Source organism: Vulpes lagopus, chromosome 17 (genome assembly GCF_018345385.1).
Source record: "Vulpes lagopus strain Blue_001 chromosome 17, ASM1834538v1, whole genome shotgun sequence".
NCBI lineage: Eukaryota > Metazoa > Chordata > Mammalia > Carnivora > Canidae > Vulpes > Vulpes lagopus.
The window spans coordinates 24930290-24950590 of record NC_054840.1 but is presented as its reverse complement, the minus strand read 5'-3'; the positions used below and the strand labels follow the sequence as shown (position 1 = coordinate 24950590).

At 51.8% G+C, this 20301-nt stretch overlaps 1 protein-coding gene and 2 non-coding genes across 3 annotated transcripts; all 3 read left to right on the top strand.

Annotated features, from left to right (window-relative positions):
* The first annotated feature begins 341 nt into the window (after positions 1-341).
* EIF4G1 (eukaryotic translation initiation factor 4 gamma 1) lies at positions 342-20242 on the top strand. Its single transcript, XM_041731555.1, is given in 34 exon segments — positions 342-490; positions 1311-1367; positions 1591-1684; positions 1983-2069; positions 3173-3349; positions 3577-3676; positions 4800-4912; positions 5731-5823; positions 6030-6096; positions 6376-7134; positions 7137-7205; positions 7499-7587; positions 7696-7882; positions 7975-8108; positions 8231-8389; positions 8555-8740; positions 8927-9124; positions 9340-9486; positions 9712-9948; positions 10144-10248; positions 10360-10519; positions 10719-10819; positions 11418-11520; positions 11762-11864; positions 12097-12329; positions 12466-12584; positions 12710-12882; positions 13402-13527; positions 13687-13768; positions 15517-15615; positions 15768-15902; positions 16013-16094; positions 16235-16375; positions 19616-20242. Coding segments are annotated over 32 exon segments (4809 nt in total). The 5' UTR covers positions 342-490; positions 1311-1367; positions 1591-1624; the 3' UTR covers positions 19801-20242.
* Positions 7277-7347, top strand: LOC121477656. The gene has a single exon (XR_005984322.1). It is a non-coding gene; the product is annotated as a small nucleolar RNA SNORD66 (small nucleolar RNA).
* LOC121477655 lies at positions 10569-10644 on the top strand. Its single transcript, XR_005984321.1, has one exon. It is a non-coding gene; the product is annotated as a small nucleolar RNA SNORD66 (small nucleolar RNA).
* Positions 20243-20301: the final 59 nt, after the last annotated feature.

Sequence of the window (20301 nt, the reverse complement as noted above, 5' to 3'; positions counted from 1 at the left end):
AACTTAATAAGTATTTCAATCGCTTTATTTTCAAAGGCTGCGCAATTCGTACTTCTTTGCGCACTTGTATCATGATCTATTTAGGCAGGACCGAGTAACAAATCTCGGCATTCTCAGCACGCCCTCCCTCCCCCGCCGGCACCTCGCCCGGTACTTAGTATGCGCTCAATAAATGCCTGTTCAAAGAATGAATGAACTAAAAGAACCGCGGAATAGAGACGCCGAGGGGGGTCGGTCTGGAAGTTCCGAAGTTCGGGAGGGGACAAGGGGGCGGGCAGCGGCCGTCACGTGACGGGGCGGGGCGAGCGGCCTGTGCTCCGCGGCGCCGGGCGCGGCCCCGCCCCCTGCGCCGGTCACGTGGGGGCGCCGGCTGCGCCTGCGGAGAAGCGGTGGCCGCCGAGCGGGATCTGTGCGGGGAGCCGGAAATGGTTGTGGACTACGTCTGTGCGGCTGCGTGGGGCTCGGCCGCGCGGACTGAAGGAGACTGAAGGTAAAGCCGCCATGTCCGGGCCCGACCCGGCCCCCCCACCCCCTCCCCCCGCATCCGCCGCCATCCGGGCCGGGACCGGCCACCCTGCGCCGCCGCCCCGGCGCCCTGGCCCCGCGGCCCAAGCCCGGGCCCCGGCCCGCCAGGGCCCGATCCCTGGCCCACGTGTGCCCGGCCTGGCCCGGCCTGGCTGCTGGGTGGGGGTGGGGGAGCGCGGGGCCGGAATATGCGGTCCCCGCGGGCTGCTAGGGCGCCGGGTTCGCCGGCCGCGAAGTGCCACCCCGGCCTGACCCGAGGGGGCCCCGCGGGCGCAGGCACCGCGGCTCCCGGCCCACCGCCCCCTCCCCCCTTTGCGGCCCGGCCGCCGGGAAGTGACACGTTGTTCTTTGGCACTGGCCGGCGCTGCGCAGGGAGGGCGCAGGGGAGGGAGGCGGCAGCGGCGGGCAGGGAGGAGCCCCCGGCCCCGCCCGCCCTCCGGGCCGACCCTCGCTTGCTAGGAACCGGCTTCTCTTCGGCCGCCGCCCGCCTGGCCTTTTAGGGCCCGACTCCCGCCCTTCCTGGCCTCCAGTCCTGGGCGGCGGCAGGCCTCGCGACTGGCCCCGTGCGGGCGCCCCCGCGGCCACCCGCAGCAGGCGTGCCTTGTGTGCCCCTGGGCCTGGCCCCGAACCCGGTGTCCCCAGGTGGGGGGTGGGGACACCACGGCCGAAGCTGCTAGCTCCGTTTGTGATCCGGGAGCCTGGTGCCAGCGAGACCTGGAATTTCCGGTCTGGTTGGTCTTGGGCCCCGCGGAGCCAGGTTGATACCCCTCACCTCCCAACCCCAGGCCCTCGGATGCCCAGAACCTGTAGGCCGCACCGTGGACTTATTCTTAACCGAGGGGGTGAGTGAGGGGGCTGTTTGAGCAGACCAGGGGGGTGGTTGGAGGTGATGCGGGTTTGACAACGTGTTGGTGGGGACGTTAGCTGGATCTTTTCTGCTCCTTCACCCCGGTCGCGCCTCCGGGACTCGGTGTGGGACCCAGCCCTTGGTTCAACCCTTCCCCCACTCCGCTTGCCTTCAGCTTGGGTCCCTTCCCCTTTCCGAGCTCCACTCTTTCCCAACAGGTGCTGGGGGGACCCTGATGTGGCACCAAATGAAATGAACAAAGCTCCACAGCCCACAGGCCCCCCACCTGCCCCATCCCCTGGACTCCCACAGGTAATTAGGGAGGAATTAGTAGAGACTGGGGTGGGGGTGGGGGAGATCAGGCAGCTGGTCAGGAACAGGTTCCAACCTCTGGATTTTCCCACCCCCATCTGTGTCAGGGCAAAGTGCAGCTTCCTGCTGCCAAATTGAGACAGGGCCCCTGGGCTGTTCCCAGGGGCTGTCATGGGGAAGAGGGGGCATGTGGACTGCTGAAGCTCTTGCCACAGGTCTGCTCCCCTTACTTTACCAGCTTAGGTTTCTGCCCCACCCGGGTTTCCCCTCTTGCTGAACTCTGGTCTCCCCCCTTCAGCCTGCGTTTCCCCCGGGGCAGACAGCACCGGTGGTGTTCAGTACGCCACAAGCGACACAAATGAACACGCCTTCTCAGCCCCGCCAGGTGAGGGGCTCTGGGGAGGGGAGTAGGGGGCCTGGGTGGGAGCCATGGAAAGCTTAGGCCAGTTCGGGCCGAGGATGGAAACGGTGGAGGCCCTTTACCTGCCCCAATTTCCTGACAGTTGCTCTGTGTTCTTTCATGCGGCTCTGCACTTTGTGCTGTTGATTACTTACGGTGGCTGGCCCCTTGGGGAGTATGTAGTCGGTGGGGGTGGCATTACTAGGGGTCCTGGTGCCTTGAGAATTGGAAGCAGCGCTTCGGGCCCTGCTGCCAACTCCTGTTCCTATTTCCTCCTTTTCCTGGGAGGTTGTGATTGCTCCGCTCCCCTTCCCTTCTTTCTCTTTGGACTGTGGCGAGATAAACACTCCATCTGGTTCTTGCCTTTCTCTGTTCCCTAAATTCTTCCTCACTAAGTGGGAGCATTCTTGTCCTACTTCCTTCATTGTTTTCTCCCTCATCACCTTGGGGATAATTCTCTTCTCTCCTGTCCCCATGTGCTCTCAGGGAGGATTCAGGTCTCTGCAGGTAATACCCCTTTGCTAATTCTGGACCCTCTCACGGTCTCACCCTTCACCTCTACCCTAGTCAAGGGCTAGACACAGGGACTGGGGGTCTTCAGGGTGGGGACATGTTTGCTGTTAAGGTTCTCAGTCTGACACTGATTGATGCATGCTAGAGGCTAGATCTTGCAGATTGCAAATCTGGGAACTGGGAGACTGTTGCATGTTAGTGGTTAGCTCCTCTGTACCTTAGGGTGGAGCAATGCATGCTGGGGAGTATGTTGCTCAAAAGGGCTTTACTTAGGCATGATGCATCTGGGTGTTAGGAAGCCTTTGCAGAGGGGTAGCCTGGTAGAGGTGACATGAGTATGCACAGTAGTGAGGGAGTAAATATTCGTGGAGTGCAAAGCGCATACCTCAGTGTGGAGGGTATGTGTGAGTACAAGAGGCCACCTAACCATCAGTTTGGTTAAGTGGGTGAGGATTGGCCCCCGTGCTCCAAAGCCCCCAGTATTTTTCTCCAGACTAGAGACATGGCGGAGTGGCCATTTTGGATGTCCACTTCCTCCCTTTCCCAACGCCAACTGCCTTCCTCCCTCTTGACAGCACTTCTACCCTAGCCGGGCCCAGCCCCCGAGCAGTGCAGCCACCCGAGTGCAGAGTGCAGCCCCCGCCCGCCCTGGCCCAGCTGCCCATGTCTACCCTGCTGGATCCCAAGTAATGATGATCCCTTCCCAGATCTCCTACTCAGCCTCCCAAGGGGCCTACTACATCCCTGGACAGGTGAGGTTGGAGGCTTGGGGGCTGGAAGCCATGGAACCTTTAAACCTCAATCCTCCTCTCCCTTTACCCTGATCCTCCAGTCCCATCTCTTCTCCAGAGGTGGGACTTCTTCTGGTCATTGCCCACAGTTGGCTTGTCCTGTCTTGCCCTGCATTCTCTTTGTAGTCTGATATGGTACTCATAGCTCCTTCAACTCCTCTCCCCTCCTCTTCCCCCTTCCCCACCAGGGGCGTTCCACATATGTTGTCCCGACACAGCAGTATCCTGTACAGCCAGGAGCCCCAGGCTTCTATCCGAGTGCGAGCCCTACAGAGTTTGGGACTTACGGTAAGCAGGGGAAGGAGTCAGGTGAGAGTGAGTCCCAGGGAGCACCTAAACTCACCCAAAAATTCCTAGGTCCTTCCTAGCCTTATTTCTTGATCTAAAAATGATAGGGTTAGTAGGTAGTAGAGATTGGTGCTTAATATATAACTGGTGTTGGGTGTGCAGGGGGAGGTGGGGCAGGGAGCATTTTATCCTATTGATGAGAGTTGGAATTCCTTGCCATGCCAAAGAATATAGGATCAGATACAAGTTTGAGGGGCCTGTTAATAAACATTCCCAGTGACACTTGTTCCGTGGTTGGTGGGAGCCCATGTAACGTGAATTTGGGAAGTTTTTGTAGCTGTTTTTCATTTATATTCTAGGAAAGGATTAGTCTGTTCTTTATGGCAGTGGTTTCCAAAATTTTTTGATCATCTATCAGGAAAAATTTTGAGTATGTACCTCTAATACATGTATGTTTTTGTTTGTTTATACATATGCATCATTTAAACAACACACTTAATGTTCCTTGTCAAAAACAAGTGGAGATTATGGATGAGATTAAAGAACACATCCCATTTTGGAGACCATTGCTTTAAGGAATTAATTTTTCCACATCCTGGGCCTGGTTCATAATGTTACTCTTTGTTTCCTTGCCCCTTAGCAAAGGGCTGGAGACTGGAACTGGACTCAGGTTGAGTGGAACAGGGTTGGCAAATCTGTTTTTCTCATTCCCAGCCAAAGACCTGATTCTGTTTCAGGTTAAGTAGTTACTGCTCCCTCAGAATACATGTGTGTGTGTTGCTGGGGGTGGGGTGGGGGGCATACATAATACCTTATAGGGTAGAAGAGAAACAGAAGTCCTGCTAGTGGTAGCTGGTATGTGGTGGAGAAGGAGTGCCTGCCTACAAGGTGTGTGTATGGCAGTGTCAGGAATTCTTGTAAACGCAGTTCAGACTGGTTCCCCAGCTTTGATAGACACCTAAATCCCTTGGGGAGGCGGGTGGGGCAGGGCAAGGGGCCGACTGTGGGTGATGAGAGGTTCTGAGATGGGAGGTGTGAGGTATTCAAGCAGGCATTTGTATATGGTTGGGCCCTGACGCTGCCACCATTCTTCATTTCTGTGTCTGTCCCCCTGCCCCCCAAGCTGGCGCCTACTACCCAGCCCAGGGTGTGCAGCAGTTTCCCACTGGTGTGGCCCCCGCCCCAGTTTTGATGAACCAGCCACCCCAGATTGCTCCCAAGAGGGAGCGGAAGACCGTGAGTAACAGCAAGGGGCTCTGGGACATCTGGGAAAGGGAGAATCAAGGTCAAGCGCATTGTGGGTCAGGGAGCAGAAAGTTGAGGAAGGAGAGCTTCAGCTGGGAGTGGTTAGAGAATGGAGATTTGTGAAGCGCTCAGATTCTTTGTAAGGTACTAAGACTTAAGTGTAGAAGTAGCTCATGGGAAGACTGAGAAGGCTAGTGCTGCAGGAGTTCCTGAGAGACCCAGGTTCTGGGGGTCCATAAGATCTGTGCTTGGTTTTGGGTTTCTGGTGGCTTGTCTTGGAAATGGTTTGTTTTCTGTGGCCCCACCCCCCACCTCCCAGTCCTGGAAGCTCTTGAGGCCTCCGCCTCTGCTCAATCCTCAAGCCCTGGGCGTGGTGCCCAGAATAGGGTGCCAGGGCTGGGGAAGCCGCTGAGTCACCCTGGCTCCACCCACTGGATCTGGGCCCTGCCCCCAGAGATCAGGCCGACTAGCCACAAGTGAGCTGCATGGGTGCTAGATGGGGGTCCTGGGCCCCATGGTGTGCAGCCAGTGACTTGGGGACTGCTGGTGGCGCAGGGCTGAGGGAGGGAGGGGCATTGTGATGTACGGGACTGCTCTGTGAGGTCAAGAGTCTCTTAGGGGTGGGGACCAAGGTAGGGAGTACAAGATTAGCTAGATGGGTTGACAGTAGAACTCATGGGGTTTCTGGCACCCACCCACCTGCTACCCAGTGGGGGGTGGGGGGTTGGCCTAGAGTCTTAGGAGTGGGGCAGGGTGGAGAGGTGGGCTCCTCCTGGTTTTCCACTCATCCCGGAGCTTTCTTTCCTCAGATCCGAATTCGAGATCCAAACCAAGGAGGGAAGGATATCACGGAGGAGATCATGTCTGGGGCCCGCACCGCCTCCACACCCACCCCTCCCCAGGTATTGTCTGATCTTTGAGCGAGGCTCTTGCCTAGGATGGCTGTTCTGACCTGAGTTCCCACGTTCTTTGATCTTCTCTTTCAATGAAAGGATTTATTTCCCTGCTTTCGTGGATTTTTAGGCAGAGTGAAAGTAGAAATGGCTCTAATAGAGAAGGGTTGTGGGCCTCTTCAGGGCAAACTTTGGTAACCCTTTGTGTCCTGCAGACGGGAGGCGGTCTGGAGCCTCAAGCTAATGGGGAGACACCCCAGGTTGCTGTTGTTGTCCGGCCAGGTAGGTAAGCAGGTGGGGCAGAGCTTTTATGGGGAAAAGGAGTGTGACTATTTCAAATGCTAAGGAGGTAGAGTAACTTGACCTGGGTGCCAGAGAAGAATGACTTGGGTTTTAGGTAGTGGGATTTTGCAAGTGGGCCAGATTTGGGGTGAGAAGGGGAGAAAGCCTTAGGTAAGAGAATGTTGCAGGGGTGAGTATTAGGCTGGGAATGTCTTGGCTGGCAGGAGGAGGAAAAAAGTAGTGACCTGCCTTTAATGATTTGTCTTTCCTGTGGTGTAGATGACCGGTCCCAGGGAGCAATCATTGGGAGCCGGCCGGGGTTGCCTGGCCCAGAACACAGCCCTTCAGAATCCCAGCCTTCATCACCTTGTCCGACCCCATCACCACCCCCAATCTTGGAACCGGGGTCTGAGCCTAATCTCGCAGTCCTCTCCATTCCTGGGGACACTGTGACAACGGGGATGATCCAAATGTCTGTAGAAGAATCCACCCCCATGCCCCGTGAAACTGGGGAGCCATATTGCCTCTCTCCAGAACCCACTCCCCTCGCTGAACCCATACTGGAAGTAGAAGTGACACTTAGCAAACCGATTCCAGAATCTGAGTTCTCTTCCAGTCCTCTCCAGGTTCCCACCCCCTCTGCATCTCACAAAGAGGAAATTCTTCCTGAACCTAATGGCATGGTCCCATCTGAGGATCTGGAACCAGAGGTGGAGTCGAGCCCAGAGCTTGCTCCTCTCCCTCCCCCAGCTTGTCCTTCCGAATCCCCCACGCCCATTGCTCCAACTGCCCAACCTGAGGAACTGCTCAACGGAGCCCCCTCGCCACCAGCTGTGGACTTAAGCCCAGTCAGTGAGCCAAAGGAGCAGGCCAAGGAGGTTACAGCATCAGTGGCTCCCCCCACCGTCCTCTCTGCCACTCCAGCTATGGCTCCTCCAGCTACTTCCCCAGCTCAGGAGGAGGAAATGGAGGAAGAGGAAGAAGAGGAGGAAGAAGGAGAAGCTGGAGATGCTGAGGCTCAGAAGGGAGGAGAGGAACTTCTCCCCCAGAAAGCACCCCTGTTGCAGCCCACCTGTCTCAGAATTTAGAGGCAGCAGCTACCACCCAAGGTAAGGTGTGGCTGGATGGTGCAAGTGGGTTGGGCTGGAAGGTGTTTTTTGTTTTTTGTGTTTTTTTTTCTTTTCATTGATGATCTCTCAATTGTGTGGCACTGTGTCTGGGTCATAGAAACCCTTTGATGAACCTAAGAGATAAAATTCCAAGATTAAGGGATTTTAATAGTCTGGAGTGGGTGTGGTGGAAAGATGAAATACTGTGGAGTAGCTGCTGCTTTTTATTTCCCCAGGGAGTAGGGGTACTCCATAAATTATTCCCACTTTTTTTTTTTTAACCTCCCAAATAGTGGCGGTGTCTGTGCCAAAGAAGAGACGGAAAATTAAGGAGCTCAATAAGAAGGAGGCTGTGGGAGACCTTCTAGATGCTTTCAAGGAGGTAAAGGAGCAGAAAGTAATGGAGGGGAGAGGACAGAGTTTGGGTATGAACACTAGTCATACTGCAACTAAAATGGAATGTCCTACGTGTCCTATGTGTGACCTACAGGTGAGCCCAGGAGTACCAGAAGTGGAAAATCAGCCTCCTGTTGGCACCAGTCCTGGCCCGGAGCCTGAGGGCAGCAGTGGACCCCCGAGGCCTGAGGAAGCAGACGAGACCTGGGATTCAAAGGAAGACAAAATTCACAATGCTGAGAACATCCAGCCCGGGGAACAGAAGTATGAGTATAAGTCAGGTATGCTGAAGAAAGGGCTGAGCAGGGTTGGGTATTCTTGCCAGGACCCCGGGAGACAAAGGTATGATTCGCTCATCTCATCTTCCTCGTAGATCAGTGGAAGCCTCTAAACCTTGAGGAGAAAAAGCGTTATGACCGTGAGTTCCTGCTTGGCTTTCAGTTCATCTTTGCCAGTATGCAGAAGCCAGAGGGATTGCCCCACATCAGTGATGTGGTGTTGGATAAGGTTGGTAGGCTTGAGGGGGAGGAGTCATTTGGGGCTGGCTGGCTAGGGGAGGAGCCTGAGGTCCTGAAAGAGTAGTCAAGAGCCCTAGCCTGTTTCTCATGCCTTCCCTGTCTTCTTTGCAGGCCAATAAAACACCACTGCGGCCACTGGACCCCACGAGACTTCAAGGCATAAATTGTGGTCCAGACTTCATCCCTTCCTTTGCCAACGTTGGCCGACCAGCCCTTAGCAACCGTGGGCCCCCAAGGGGTGGGCCAGGTGGGGAGCTGCCCCGAGGGCCGGTGAGTGGGACTGGCGAGACGGGTGGACGGTCAAGGGTAGTTGGGGGATGGCTCCTTTGTCTTTTGGGGAGAAGGAGGATGTTTGCCTTAGTGATGTGTGGTGGCAGTGTCACAGATTGTGCTGACTAGCTCTGTGCTTACTCGTCCTCACCTCTTGCTTAGCAGGCTGGTCTGGGACCCCGGCGCTCTCAGCAAGGCCCCCGAAAGGAACCCCGCAAGATCATTGCCACAGTGTTAATGACTGAAGATATAAAGTTGAACAAAGCAGAGAAAGCCTGGAAGCCCAGCAGCAAGCGGACAGCCGCTGATAAGGATCGAGGGGAAGAGGATGCTGATGGCAGCAAAACCCAGGTAATGATCAGTGCTGTTTTTGCTCTCCATGTCTTCTCTTCAAAGTCTGTCCTCTGAGCCAACTTTGTCCTCTTCATTTCTGTCCTCCTTATCACCAGTATCTGAGTCCTTACCATTCTCTCATCCCTCCCAGCGACCTCTTCTGAGAACCTCACTGGATTGTGTCTTCTCTGTTCCCTCTATCAGGACCTGTTCCGCAGGGTGCGCTCCATCCTGAATAAGCTGACACCCCAGATGTTCCAGCAGCTTATGAAGCAGGTGACGCAGCTGGCCATTGACACCGAGGAACGCCTCAAAGGGGTCATTGACCTCATCTTCGAGAAGGCCATTTCAGAGCCCAACTTCTCTGTGGCCTATGCCAACATGTGCCGCTGCCTCATGGCGGTTAGTTTCCATTGTTACTAAACATTGTGGTCTAGTTTCCTACTTCTCTTCCTAAGACTCCTTGAGTCCAGCTTCTTGGTTCTCTTCCAGCCTGTGCTGTTAACGGCAGCCAGGCAGTGGCAGAGTGGGAGCTGAGGATCTTCCTGGGTTAGATAGCTAAAGACTTGGAGGGCCTACCTGCTCAGGACTAATGTGATACTCTCTTTGACATACAGCTGAAAGTGCCCACTACAGAAAAGCCAACGGTGACTGTGAACTTCCGAAAACTGTTGTTGAATCGATGTCAGAAAGAGTTTGAAAAAGACAAAGATGATGATGAGGTTTTTGAGAAGAAGCAAAAAGAGATGGATGAAGCTGCCACGGTGAGAGAAAACCCACCAACCCCACAGTCCACCCAGATGCTACTTTGCTATAGAATAGGGGGTGGGGAAGTAAATGGAAGTTGGGGGTGATGGTGTTTTGGGGATTTTCTCTGCCTTAAGACAGGAATACTTGCTGCTAGGGTTAGGAATCTAGATAGTGGAGAGAAGGATTTTAGCCCAGTGGCTAGGTACCTTTTTGATGGATTTTTGTCCTATAACTGTCAGGCAGAGGAACGAGGACGCTTGAAGGAAGAGTTGGAAGAGGCTCGAGACATAGCCCGGCGGCGCTCTTTAGGGAATATCAAGTTTATTGGGGAGTTGTTTAAGTTGAAGATGTTAACAGAGGCTATAATGCATGACTGTGTGGTTAAGCTACTTAAGAATCATGATGAAGAGTCCCTTGAATGCCTTTGTCGTCTGCTCACTACCATTGGCAAAGATCTGGACTTTGAAAAAGCCAAGGTGAGGGTCCTGGGTTGGGGAATGGGACAGGCTGAAGTGCCTGGGGCTTGCTGTCCACTGACAGACTCCTTGTTGGGCTGCCGGGTGTGAGTCATCGAGCTACAGTGATGGACCGAGGGTCTGAAGAGGGGCCGGGCCTACAGTTGGAGGTAAGGTGTCACAAGCTCCTGACCTGATCCTTTTGCTTCTTCCTAGCCCCGAATGGATCAGTATTTCAACCAGATGGAAAAAATCATTAAGGAAAAGAAGACTTCATCCCGAATCCGCTTTATGCTGCAAGACGTGCTGGATCTGCGACGGGTATGTGTCCTCTCCTTCTCACTGTTGGTCTGCTGCCTGTATGCGTATCCAACATTGCTTGGTCTGGCCCTCTGATATGATTACCTTGTGACTGGCATTCTGTCCCCACAGAGCAATTGGGTGCCACGCCGTGGGGACCAGGGTCCCAAGACCATTGACCAGATCCACAAGGAGGCTGAGATGGAGGAGCACTGGGAGCACGTAAAAGTGCAGCAGCTAATGGCCAAGGGCAGTGACAAGCGTCGGGGTGGCCCTCCAGGCCCACCCATTAGTGAGTTTGGGACTCCGGTTACAGAGGGGGCAGAGTGAGGTGTTAAACTTTCCACTGATGACTTCTTGTTAGTGCCACGTGTCTGGGCCACTGAGACCACATGATGGAACTGAGGATCTGAGGAAGTGGGTCTGGGGGTAGCCCCAGGTGATCGGGGGACTAGGAGTTACTCATTATTGTAATATTCTCTTTGTCCCAGGTCGTGGCCTCCCACTTGTGGATGATGGTGGCTGGAACACAGTCCCCATCAGCAAGGGCAGCCGCCCTATCGACACCTCACGACTCACCAAGATCACGAAGGTAGTGGGGCGTATTGGAGGGCGTTACTCCCTAGTGGTAGTGGTCATGGGAGGGAAAAGAGGGATCAGTTGGCATTGAGCATAGATTTGGATCTTCATCTCCTTACTTCTGAGGTTGAAAAGGTGATGGCTTTCCTCTTGGACTAACTGGTTAGACTCCTAGAGACAGGACTGCCAGCTCAAGAGGATGTATTCACATCTGTCTGGGCCAACAAACTCGCACAGCAGATCTGTCCCATTCCTTCCCTACATTCCACAGCCAAGAAGCGGCTTTTACAGTTTTAACGGTTGAAAAAAATAAAATGGATGATTTGAGTAATGAAATTACTCAAAATGTAAATTTCAGCATGCATAATTTTATTAGAAAACATGACCAAATTCATTCCCCTTAAGTATTGCTAGTGACTGTTTCTGTGCTACAGTGGCCATGTGGAATGGTTGAAATAGAAACTATATGATTTGCAAAGCCTAAAGTATTTACTATTTGGCCTTTTAGAGGAAAAGTTTGCCTGGCTCCTGGTCTACGCCATTTGCTACTGTGTAGCTATGGGCTTTGGCCAGATCAGACTCATGATGCTCCACTCCGTTTCCTTCCACAGCCCGGCTCCATTGATTCTAACAACCAGCTCTTTGCACCCGGAGGGCGATTGAGCTGGGGCAAGGGCAGCAGTGGAGGCTCAGGAGCCAAGCCCTCTGATGCAGGTACTTGAGGCCATCATAAGGAGCTGGGGGCCTAGGAATCCTCTTATTTGAGGGCAGAGCCTTATTTGTAGGAGAGGCTTTTGTACAAAGTGGTTGGGTAATAGGAGCTTATTTGGGACGAGGGGAACTGAATGAACTGTGTTCATGTTGGGAGTAGGACCAAGTGTCCTAAACTGGCGAGTAGGAGATGGAATGGAAGAAAGTAGGAAGAGATTTTGATGTGGGCTTTCTGCCTCCCCAGCATCAGAAGCTGCTCGTCCAGCTACTAGTACCTTGAACCGCTTCTCAGCCCTTCAACAAGCAGTACCTACAGAAAGCACAGACAGCAGACGTGTGGTACAGAGGTGAGGGTTCCCCGGCGAGTGTCTTTGTTTTTCACGTGGGGAGTACTGGGATTGGGCTTTGGTGGTTGCCATAGGAATCCTCACATCTGTAATGCTCATAGTCCGTGGTTAGATGGGGGCACATTCCAGATTCCAGGAACTATGCCTGATGATTGCTGAGCTTGTTGGAAAGTTCTACAGGAGAGTGCCTAGGCAGTACAGGTGAGAGGTGACATGCCTGTTTTTTCTCCAGGAGTAGTTTGAGTCGGGAAAGAAGTGAGAAAGCTGGGGACCGGGGAGACCGCCTAGAGCGGAGTGAACGGGGAGGTGACCGTGGGGACCGCCTCGATCGCTCTCGGACACCTGCCACCAAGCGGAGCTTCAGCAAGGAAGTGGAGGAGCGAAGTAGAGAGCGGCCCTCCCAGCCTGAGGGACTGCGCAAGGCAGCTAGCCTCACAGAGGATCGGGACCGTGGGCGGGATGCCGGTAAGGGACTGGGAGAGGAAGGGAAAGGTAAGGTGTGGGTTAGGGACTAGCCAGCCTCCAGTCTTCAGAGCTCCAGGTCTTTCTTGCTAGGAAAATTGGAACTGAAGAGTCTCCGATCTGTTTCTCCCCCCTTCAGTGAAGCGAGAAGCCACCCTGCCACCAGTGAGTCCCCCGAAAGCTGCGCTTTCTGAGGAAGAGCTGGAGAAGAAATCCAAGGCCATCATTGAGGAATATCTCCATCTCAATGATATGAAGGTAGGCAGTGGGAGGTGTCTCAGTGACAGCAGGGTGGCCAGGGAGGGACATGTGCTGACATGCATGGAGTGTGGGGTCAGGACCAGACAGTGACTGCCCTCTCCTTCCTGCCCACACTCCTGCAGGAGGCAGTGCAGTGTGTACAGGAGCTGGCCTCACCCTCCCTGCTCTTCATCTTTGTGCGACATGGCATTGAGTCAACACTGGAGCGCAGCACCATTGCTCGAGAGCATATGGGGCGGCTGCTGCACCAGCTGCTCTCTGCTGGGCACCTCTCCACTGCTCAGTACTACCAAGGGTATGTCTTCTGAGGGCCTTCTACTTTTACATCCCACAGACTTCCTTTCTTTGTGTAGGACCTGTGGAACCTTGGATGAGAGTATAGCCATCCCGGTTAGCATTACTTTTGGCAGGGGTAGAGTGTACCATGTAAGGACAAAAGTGTGGCCTTTGCTTGAGATAAGTGCCCCATGTCTAGGAAGTGTTCTCGAGGGTCTCCACAGTGGATCCTTTAACAATGTCATCTTGCCCCAGAGGGATGGTGGGGGTCCAGCTTACCTTTCCTAGAATGCATGATTTCTTTCTTCTTAAAAGATTTATTTTTATTTGAGAGTGAGGGAGGGCAGGCAGGCAAGCGGAAGGAGGGGTAGAAGGAGAGAGAAACCTCAAGCAGACTCCCCACTGAGCATGGAGCTAGACAGGGCTCAATCCCAGGACCCCAAGATCATGACCTGAGCTGATTATTGAGAATCAGATATTCTGCTGATTGAGCACCCAGGTGCCCCTAGAATGCCCTGACTTTGAATTCCATTTGCAGGCTGTATGAAATCTTAGAATTGGCTGAAGACATGGAAATTGACATTCCCCACGTGTGGCTCTACCTAGCAGAACTCATAACGCCCATTCTGCAGGAAGGTGGGGTACCTATGGGGGAGCTGTTCAGGTAAGCCCCCTTTGGGGATTCAGGGGAGGTAAAGACAAGAAGAAAGCTGGGGAGGGAGAGTATATATGGCAAGTTCAATGCCTGGATTTGGAGAGGCATGGGGCAGTGTACTGACTGAGTGGGCCATTAACACTGTAATTTCCTTTTTTTTCTCTACAGGGAGATTACAAAACCTCTGAGACCCCTGGGCAAAGCTGCTTCTCTGTTGCTGGAGATCCTGGGGCTCCTATGCAAAAGTATGGTAAGTAAGAGCCTTTTGGGGGTGATGTGTTGAGACTTCTCTTCCGACCATGCTCTTTTGGCCAGTTGCTGTGACCCTGATGGCTCGTGGTCCTTTGGTGGGATGGGGTTAATGGCGAGGGTGGTGCTGTGTTGGTACCTGAGAGAGGAAATGTCGAGGCTGGCACTGGCACTCTCAGACCAGTTCCTGTCATGCATGTGTTCTGGCTAAGACTGGAGGACAATGACAGTCTGAGACCCTAAGCCCTTGATTGATTCTTTGATTCTATCAATCATTCATTCAACTAACATTTTTTTAAATATGTACCAACCACATAGTAGGCACTGGGGATAGCACATTGAATAAAACACGGGAAACTGGCTGGAAGAGAAAAGTAAGAAATGACAGCTTAATAAAAACAGTGTGAAGCAAAGCGTGAAATAAAATAGTAGAAATGGAGTGTCTTGAGTACTGTGAGGTTGCAAAGGAGTTTCTCTTTGGTAATGTTCATGACAGAAAGCTTCCCAGAAGGTTGCTGAAATTGCTTTGTAAAAGTTAAGTGGTATCTAGCAAATGTCATAGCAGAGAGACCGGAAAGGCCAGTGGGCGGGGCACTCTGTGGCAGTGAGAGCTGGGAAGAGCACTTTATAGAGTATAGTAGCTGCCCCCAGGATCTGGGCCCTGGACAATGAGTGGAAAAGAATTGCTATTTCCGTGTCCTGTTAATCCTTTTAGGTAGAAACCTGTGTTAGGATAGTCTGTATTTGAAAAAAGAGGCATATTGAACTAGTGTGTATTTCATTGAATCTGTGGTACAGCAGGTTGTGGGATATGTTATTGCTACCCTGTTAGTAAAGAAAAGACATGATCATTCGCTTAAATGTAGTATATCAACTGTGAGAGGACTCTGTTTTAGTGGCATCAGAATGAGAATTTTTAAGATTTGTGAAGTATGGTAATCTTATTAAGGATTAATGTTATTCTGAATATCTGTTATTATACACATAGAACTTTAAGATTTTGTTTATTTGGTAGATCAAGAGAGGCAGAGGCAGAAGTTGCTGAGCAGGGAGCCCGATGGCAGGACTTGTTCCTAAGATCCTGAGATCATGATGAGCTGAGCCTAGGGCAGACACTTAACTGACTGCGCCACCCAGGCACCCCTGAATATCTGTTATTATAGAGTAATGCCTCTGGAATCTCTTGTGCCTTCACAGAAAATGGGCTCAGACTGTTTGTGAGGATTTCTGGTTTGCCTTGGGGTTGTGTGGGGGGATTTATCTGCTTCTTAAATTTTTTGGACTTGGTAACCAAAAAGGCTTATTTGTGAGATGTCCTGTCTCATGAACATTTGTTATAGCTTGGAATAATGAAAAACTAAGCTATTTTAGAAAAAGAAGTGTAGAGGAGTGTGGAAGGCTTAAGTTGAGGTATTTGGATTTGGTGTTTTACCTTTCTCAGTAAAGGTAATCCTGTGAAAGCTAATTGACCTCTTCTCTAGAGGCTCTTAGGCTATTCTTCCTTGCCCTTGCCATTTCCTAGCACTGTGGTAGGTGATTTCTTGTGTCTTTGAGTGATTATTGGCTGATAATCTGTATCTGGTACTAGCCTGTAGGCATGGATAGATGGTGTCTTTTTGGTACTAATGTAACATCCTGAAGCCCCTAGTGGGCACATAGTGACCTTGTAGTAAATATTTGTTGGGTGACATTTGCAGAGCTAGGTCTTGGAGGGAGAGAAGGTTGCTAAATTGTTCTTGTATTTTCTAGGGTCCCAAAAAGGTGGGGATGATGTGGCGAGAGGCTGGACTCAGCTGGAAGGATTTCCTACCTGAAGGCCAGGATGTCAGTGCATTCGTCGCTGATCAGGTTTGCGGCTAGAGTTAGATTAATTCTAGCATTTGGGACTGGCCATTCTTCTTCCTCTTGCTTCAGCACACTTACGTGGTGCGCTTAACCTCCTGACTCTGGGTCTTTTTTTGTTTGTTTGTTTGTTTTTTCTGACTGTGGGTCTTATTTAGAAGGTGGAGTATACCTTGGGTGAGGAGTCAGAAGCCCCTGGCCAAAGGATGCTCTCCTCCGAGGAGCTGAACAGACAGTTGGAGAAGCTGCTGAAGGAGGGCAGCAGTAACCAGCGGGTGTTTGACTGGATAGAGGTATGTTTCTCCTGGGTATTGGGAGAGAAGAATAAAGGAGAGGCAGTTCTTGGTGTGCGGGTAGGGGCATAGTTCTGAACTCTAGGGCCATTTGTTTCTCTTCTGCACAGGCCAACCTGAGTGAGCAGCAGGTAGCATCCAACACACTAGTTCGAGCCCTCATGACAACTGTCTGCTATTCTGCAATTATCTGTAAGAGGAGCCAGGGAGATGGTGGGGCAAGGGTGGGCCCAGTGGACAAATGGAGGGAGGGAAGTTTTAGTCTTTGCCTCCTAGTTATGGACCAGGGTGAGGGTGCATTAGTCCACTTAACTCTGTCTTCCTCCCTGTAGTTGAGACGCCCCTCCGAGTGGATGTTGCGGTGCTGAAAGCTCGAGCGAAACTGCTACAGAAATACCTGTGTGATGAGCAGAAGGAGCTGCAGGCACTCTATGCCCTCCAGGCCCTTGTAGTGACCTTAGAACAGCCTGCCAGTAAGAATCAGGCTGCAGGGCGTGTGGGTGGGTGCACAGCCTGAGAGCAGGGAGCAGTTGTGGAAAAGGTCTCAACCCAAGAAAGGGGGGTGGTCCCTGGAGAGCAAAACATCCTGGTGGTTTATTTCCCCTGCACTGTTTTCCTTGCTTACAAGTGAAAGGAGTTAAGACTCAGCTTTGAAGGTTAATTGACTGCCCTTTTTGTGCCTAGCCAGCTATTAGATGCCTTGAGCATGGAGGTGAAAAGTGATACAGTTTTTTTTTTTTTAAATTTCTGAGAGCGAGCGAGCCAGGGGAAGGGACAGAGGGAGAGGGAGAGGCAAGCTCCCTGCTAAGCAGGGAGGCTGGCACGGGGCTCGATCCCAGGACCCTGGGATATGACTGAACTGAGGGCAGATGCTTAACTGACTGAGCCACCCAGGTGCCCTGCAATAATAATTTCTTTTTTTTTTTTTAAGTTATTTTTTGAATTCTCTTTTTATTTTTAAGATTTTGTTCGTTTATGAGAGAGAGAGAGGCAGAGACACAGGTAGAGGGAGAAGCAGCCTCCATGCAGGGAGCCTGACGTGGGAATCAATCCCGGGTCCCCAGGATCAGGCCCTGGGCTGAAGGTGGCGCTAAACTGCTGAGCTACCCGGGCTGCCCGCAATAATGATTTCTAAGTACCGAATGCTCTTGCAGTCTGGCAGGGGGCTGAGAAGCTTTTCTTTCCTTCATTTAATTCTCACAACTGTTGTTTAAGGTAGATGCTGTTACCCCTTTTCCATATTGTGAGACTGAGGCTTAGTTAACATGCCTGAGATTATGCATTCGGCAAATAGGTATGTGCTAAGGCACTGGGACATTGGTAGTGATTAAGTTGAACACAGGTCTTTTGTTGGCATGGAGTCTAACAACACAGTGGTGATGAGTGTTAGAACATGGGTCCTGTGGGGTGCTCTCTGGGGACACCTAGTGTAAGAGATAATGAGTGGAATTGAAAATGGCAGCCAAATGACAAATGGGAGGGGGGTACTTGAAGAAACTGTGTGTAAAGGAAGGCCCTGAGGCAGAAAGGGCTTGACACAAGGTAAAAGAATTGCTCAGGGAGGCCAGTGTGGGTGAGCATAGCAGCCAGTTGTGTGTGAGGAAAGATGGGACTGGAGAGTTGGACATGGGGCCAGGTCATGCAGGGTTGTCTGAGCTGTGGGATGAGTTTTAACCTTCAGCTTAAGGACAGGAGAAAGCTTTGTGGGATTTTAGTTTTTAGCTCATTCTGGCCATTTAGTAGGACGAGTGGTTTGAAATGGGATGAATGTGAACATGGTAAGAGCAGCAAATTATTATTTTTTTTTTAATTTTTTTTTTATTTATTTATGATAGGAACACAGTGAGAGAGAGAGAGAGAGAGGCAGAGACACAGGCAGAGGGAGAAGCAGGCTCCATGCACCGGGAGCCTGATGTGGGATTCAATCCCGGATCTCCAGGATCGCGCCCTGGGCCAAAGGCAGGCGCCAAACCGCTGCGCCACCCAGGGATCCCCAAGAGCAGCAAATTAGAAGCGGGTTGTGTTGCTGGTGGCTCAAACTTGCTGGTAGCAGTGGAGCTAGGAAGGGTGTACTTACAGTTAAAATGTAACACTGGGGTCAGAGGAAGAGGTGATGAGAGAGGGATGACTTCCAGGATGCTTTTAGCAGGTGAGGTGATAGTGTGGTACCATTCACCTATGGGGTTAGGAACAATGGATCAAGTCCAGTTTGGTCATACTGAGTTTTGTGGTCCCTGGTCCAGGTAATCAGAGATGTCAGGTGACAGCTGGGTATTGGAATTCATTTGGAAAGGAAGAGGTCAGGGTTGGCAGCTGATCTGTGAGAAGCTGGCACAGGGTAACACATGTGCAAGTCAGAGGATATAGATTGCCTGAGAAAAAGTGATGAGATTCTAGGATAGAACATTGAGGGAAGTGGAGGACCCACAGGTAGGGATCAGAGGAAGACGGCGCTTTGAACAAAGGACAGTGATTTTAGGAGCGGGAAGTGGTCAATGATGGTAGATTCTGCTTGAGAGTTGATAGGAACAGACCTGAACATTTTAGGGCCTTTGGAGTGTGAAAACACGGAGGCTACTCTGGTATAAATAGTATTTGGAAGAGCAGAGAGTAATCTGGATTGGAAAGGACTGAGTAATACTTGACTGAGACAGGAAGAAAGGAAAATAAAATAGCTAAGTGTAGACAGGGTCTTTGGATTTAGATAATCTTTTGTCCAAAGACAAAAATCTTTTGTTCGAGTGTAAGAGATAGTGGTTGTAAAGGAGGCCCATTTGTGTTTAGATGGGATAAACTTGGGCTTGAAAATACAGGGCAGAGTGGATAATTGATTATGTAGGATCCCCAGGGTAGGTGTGCATGGGATTTGGAACACAAGTTTGGGATAAATGCTCCACTGCTGTAGGGTGGGTCTGGAGAGCAGTGGTTGTGAATTTGAATGTGTGTACCCTGAGAAACATCCTGGCTTGCACCTTCTCATAGATGGCTGTCAGTGTTTCATCTAGGCCTAGACTCCAGAAATTGTATTCACAACTTGGCCTCCCTTTGCTTTTGGAAAGATTATAAAAGTGTGGGCTTTGGGATAGGTTGTGTTCAGGGCTTATAGGACAAGTGCTTGGGAAGACTTAATTAGTAGCCAGGTTGGGGAGAAAGAGGGTCAGAGCAAGGGGTGCTGGAGTTGAGCCTAAAGAAATGCATTGGGAAGGTGACAAGAGAAAGGATGTTCCTGGGAAAGAATGCCGCACATTTAAGTGTCAAGGCCAGAGAGGGTATGTATGTTCAGGAGATGTGTAGAAAGTGAGAAGAAATTGGGATCCATAGTTTTCCAGGGTCTTTGATGGGGGCTGTTGAATGTTCCAGGATACAAACCCTTGACTTTGGTGAGTGATAGATCTGGGACTTAACATCATTCCCAAAATGAGGAGTACCAATTCTTTGTATAGTTTTTCTCATTAAATATATTGTGAGTGAAGCTGCTGAGGTGAAGCTTGGACAGGTTTTAAGGTTTTGCTGTCACTTGTTACTATGCACTAGTCTCTTAGATCATGAGATTAACATCTTGTTCTAGAGACCCACCTAGTCACTCTAGAATGGTCAGACACAAATATCAGGATGGTGGGTCAGGCCCTTGTTTGAACAGTGGAGCCCAGGAGTGGAATGGGGTGGCTGTGGGCAGCACTCCTCTTAACTGCTGTTTTCCTGCCTGCTTGCAGACCTGCTTCGGATGTTCTTTGACGCGCTGTATGACGAGGATGTGGTGAAAGAGGATGCCTTCTACAGCTGGGAGAGTAGCAAGGACCCTGCTGAGCAACAGGGCAAGGGCGTGGCCCTTAAATCTGTCACAGCCTTCTTCAAGTGGCTTCGTGAGGCGGAGGAGGAGGAGTCTGACCACAACTGAGGGCGGGTGGGGCCGGGGACTTGGAGCCCCATGGACACTCGGATGGCCCGGCCAGCCGCCCGGACTGCAGGGGGGGCGGCAGCAGCGGCGGTGGCAGTGGGTGCCTGTAGTGCGATGTGTCTGAGCTAATAAAATGGCTGAAGAGGCAGGATGGCGTGGGGCTGCCTGGGGCCCCCCCTCCAGGATGCTGCCAGGTGTCCCTCTCCTCCCCCTGGGGCACAGAGATATATTATATATAAAGTCTTGAAATTTGGTGTGTCTTGGGGGGGGGCACCACCGCCTGCCCCTGGGGTCCTTTTTTATTTTCTGAAAATCACTCATGGGACTGCCGTCCTCGCTGCTGGGGGCATATGCCCCAGCCCCTGCACCACCCCTGCTGCTGCCTGGGCAGGGGGAAGGGGGGGGCACGGTGCCTGTAATTATTAAACATGAATTCAATTAAGCTCGCTGCCTCTCTGCTTTATGGCCTGCTCCCTCTGGAGAAGGGGTATGGATAGGTGG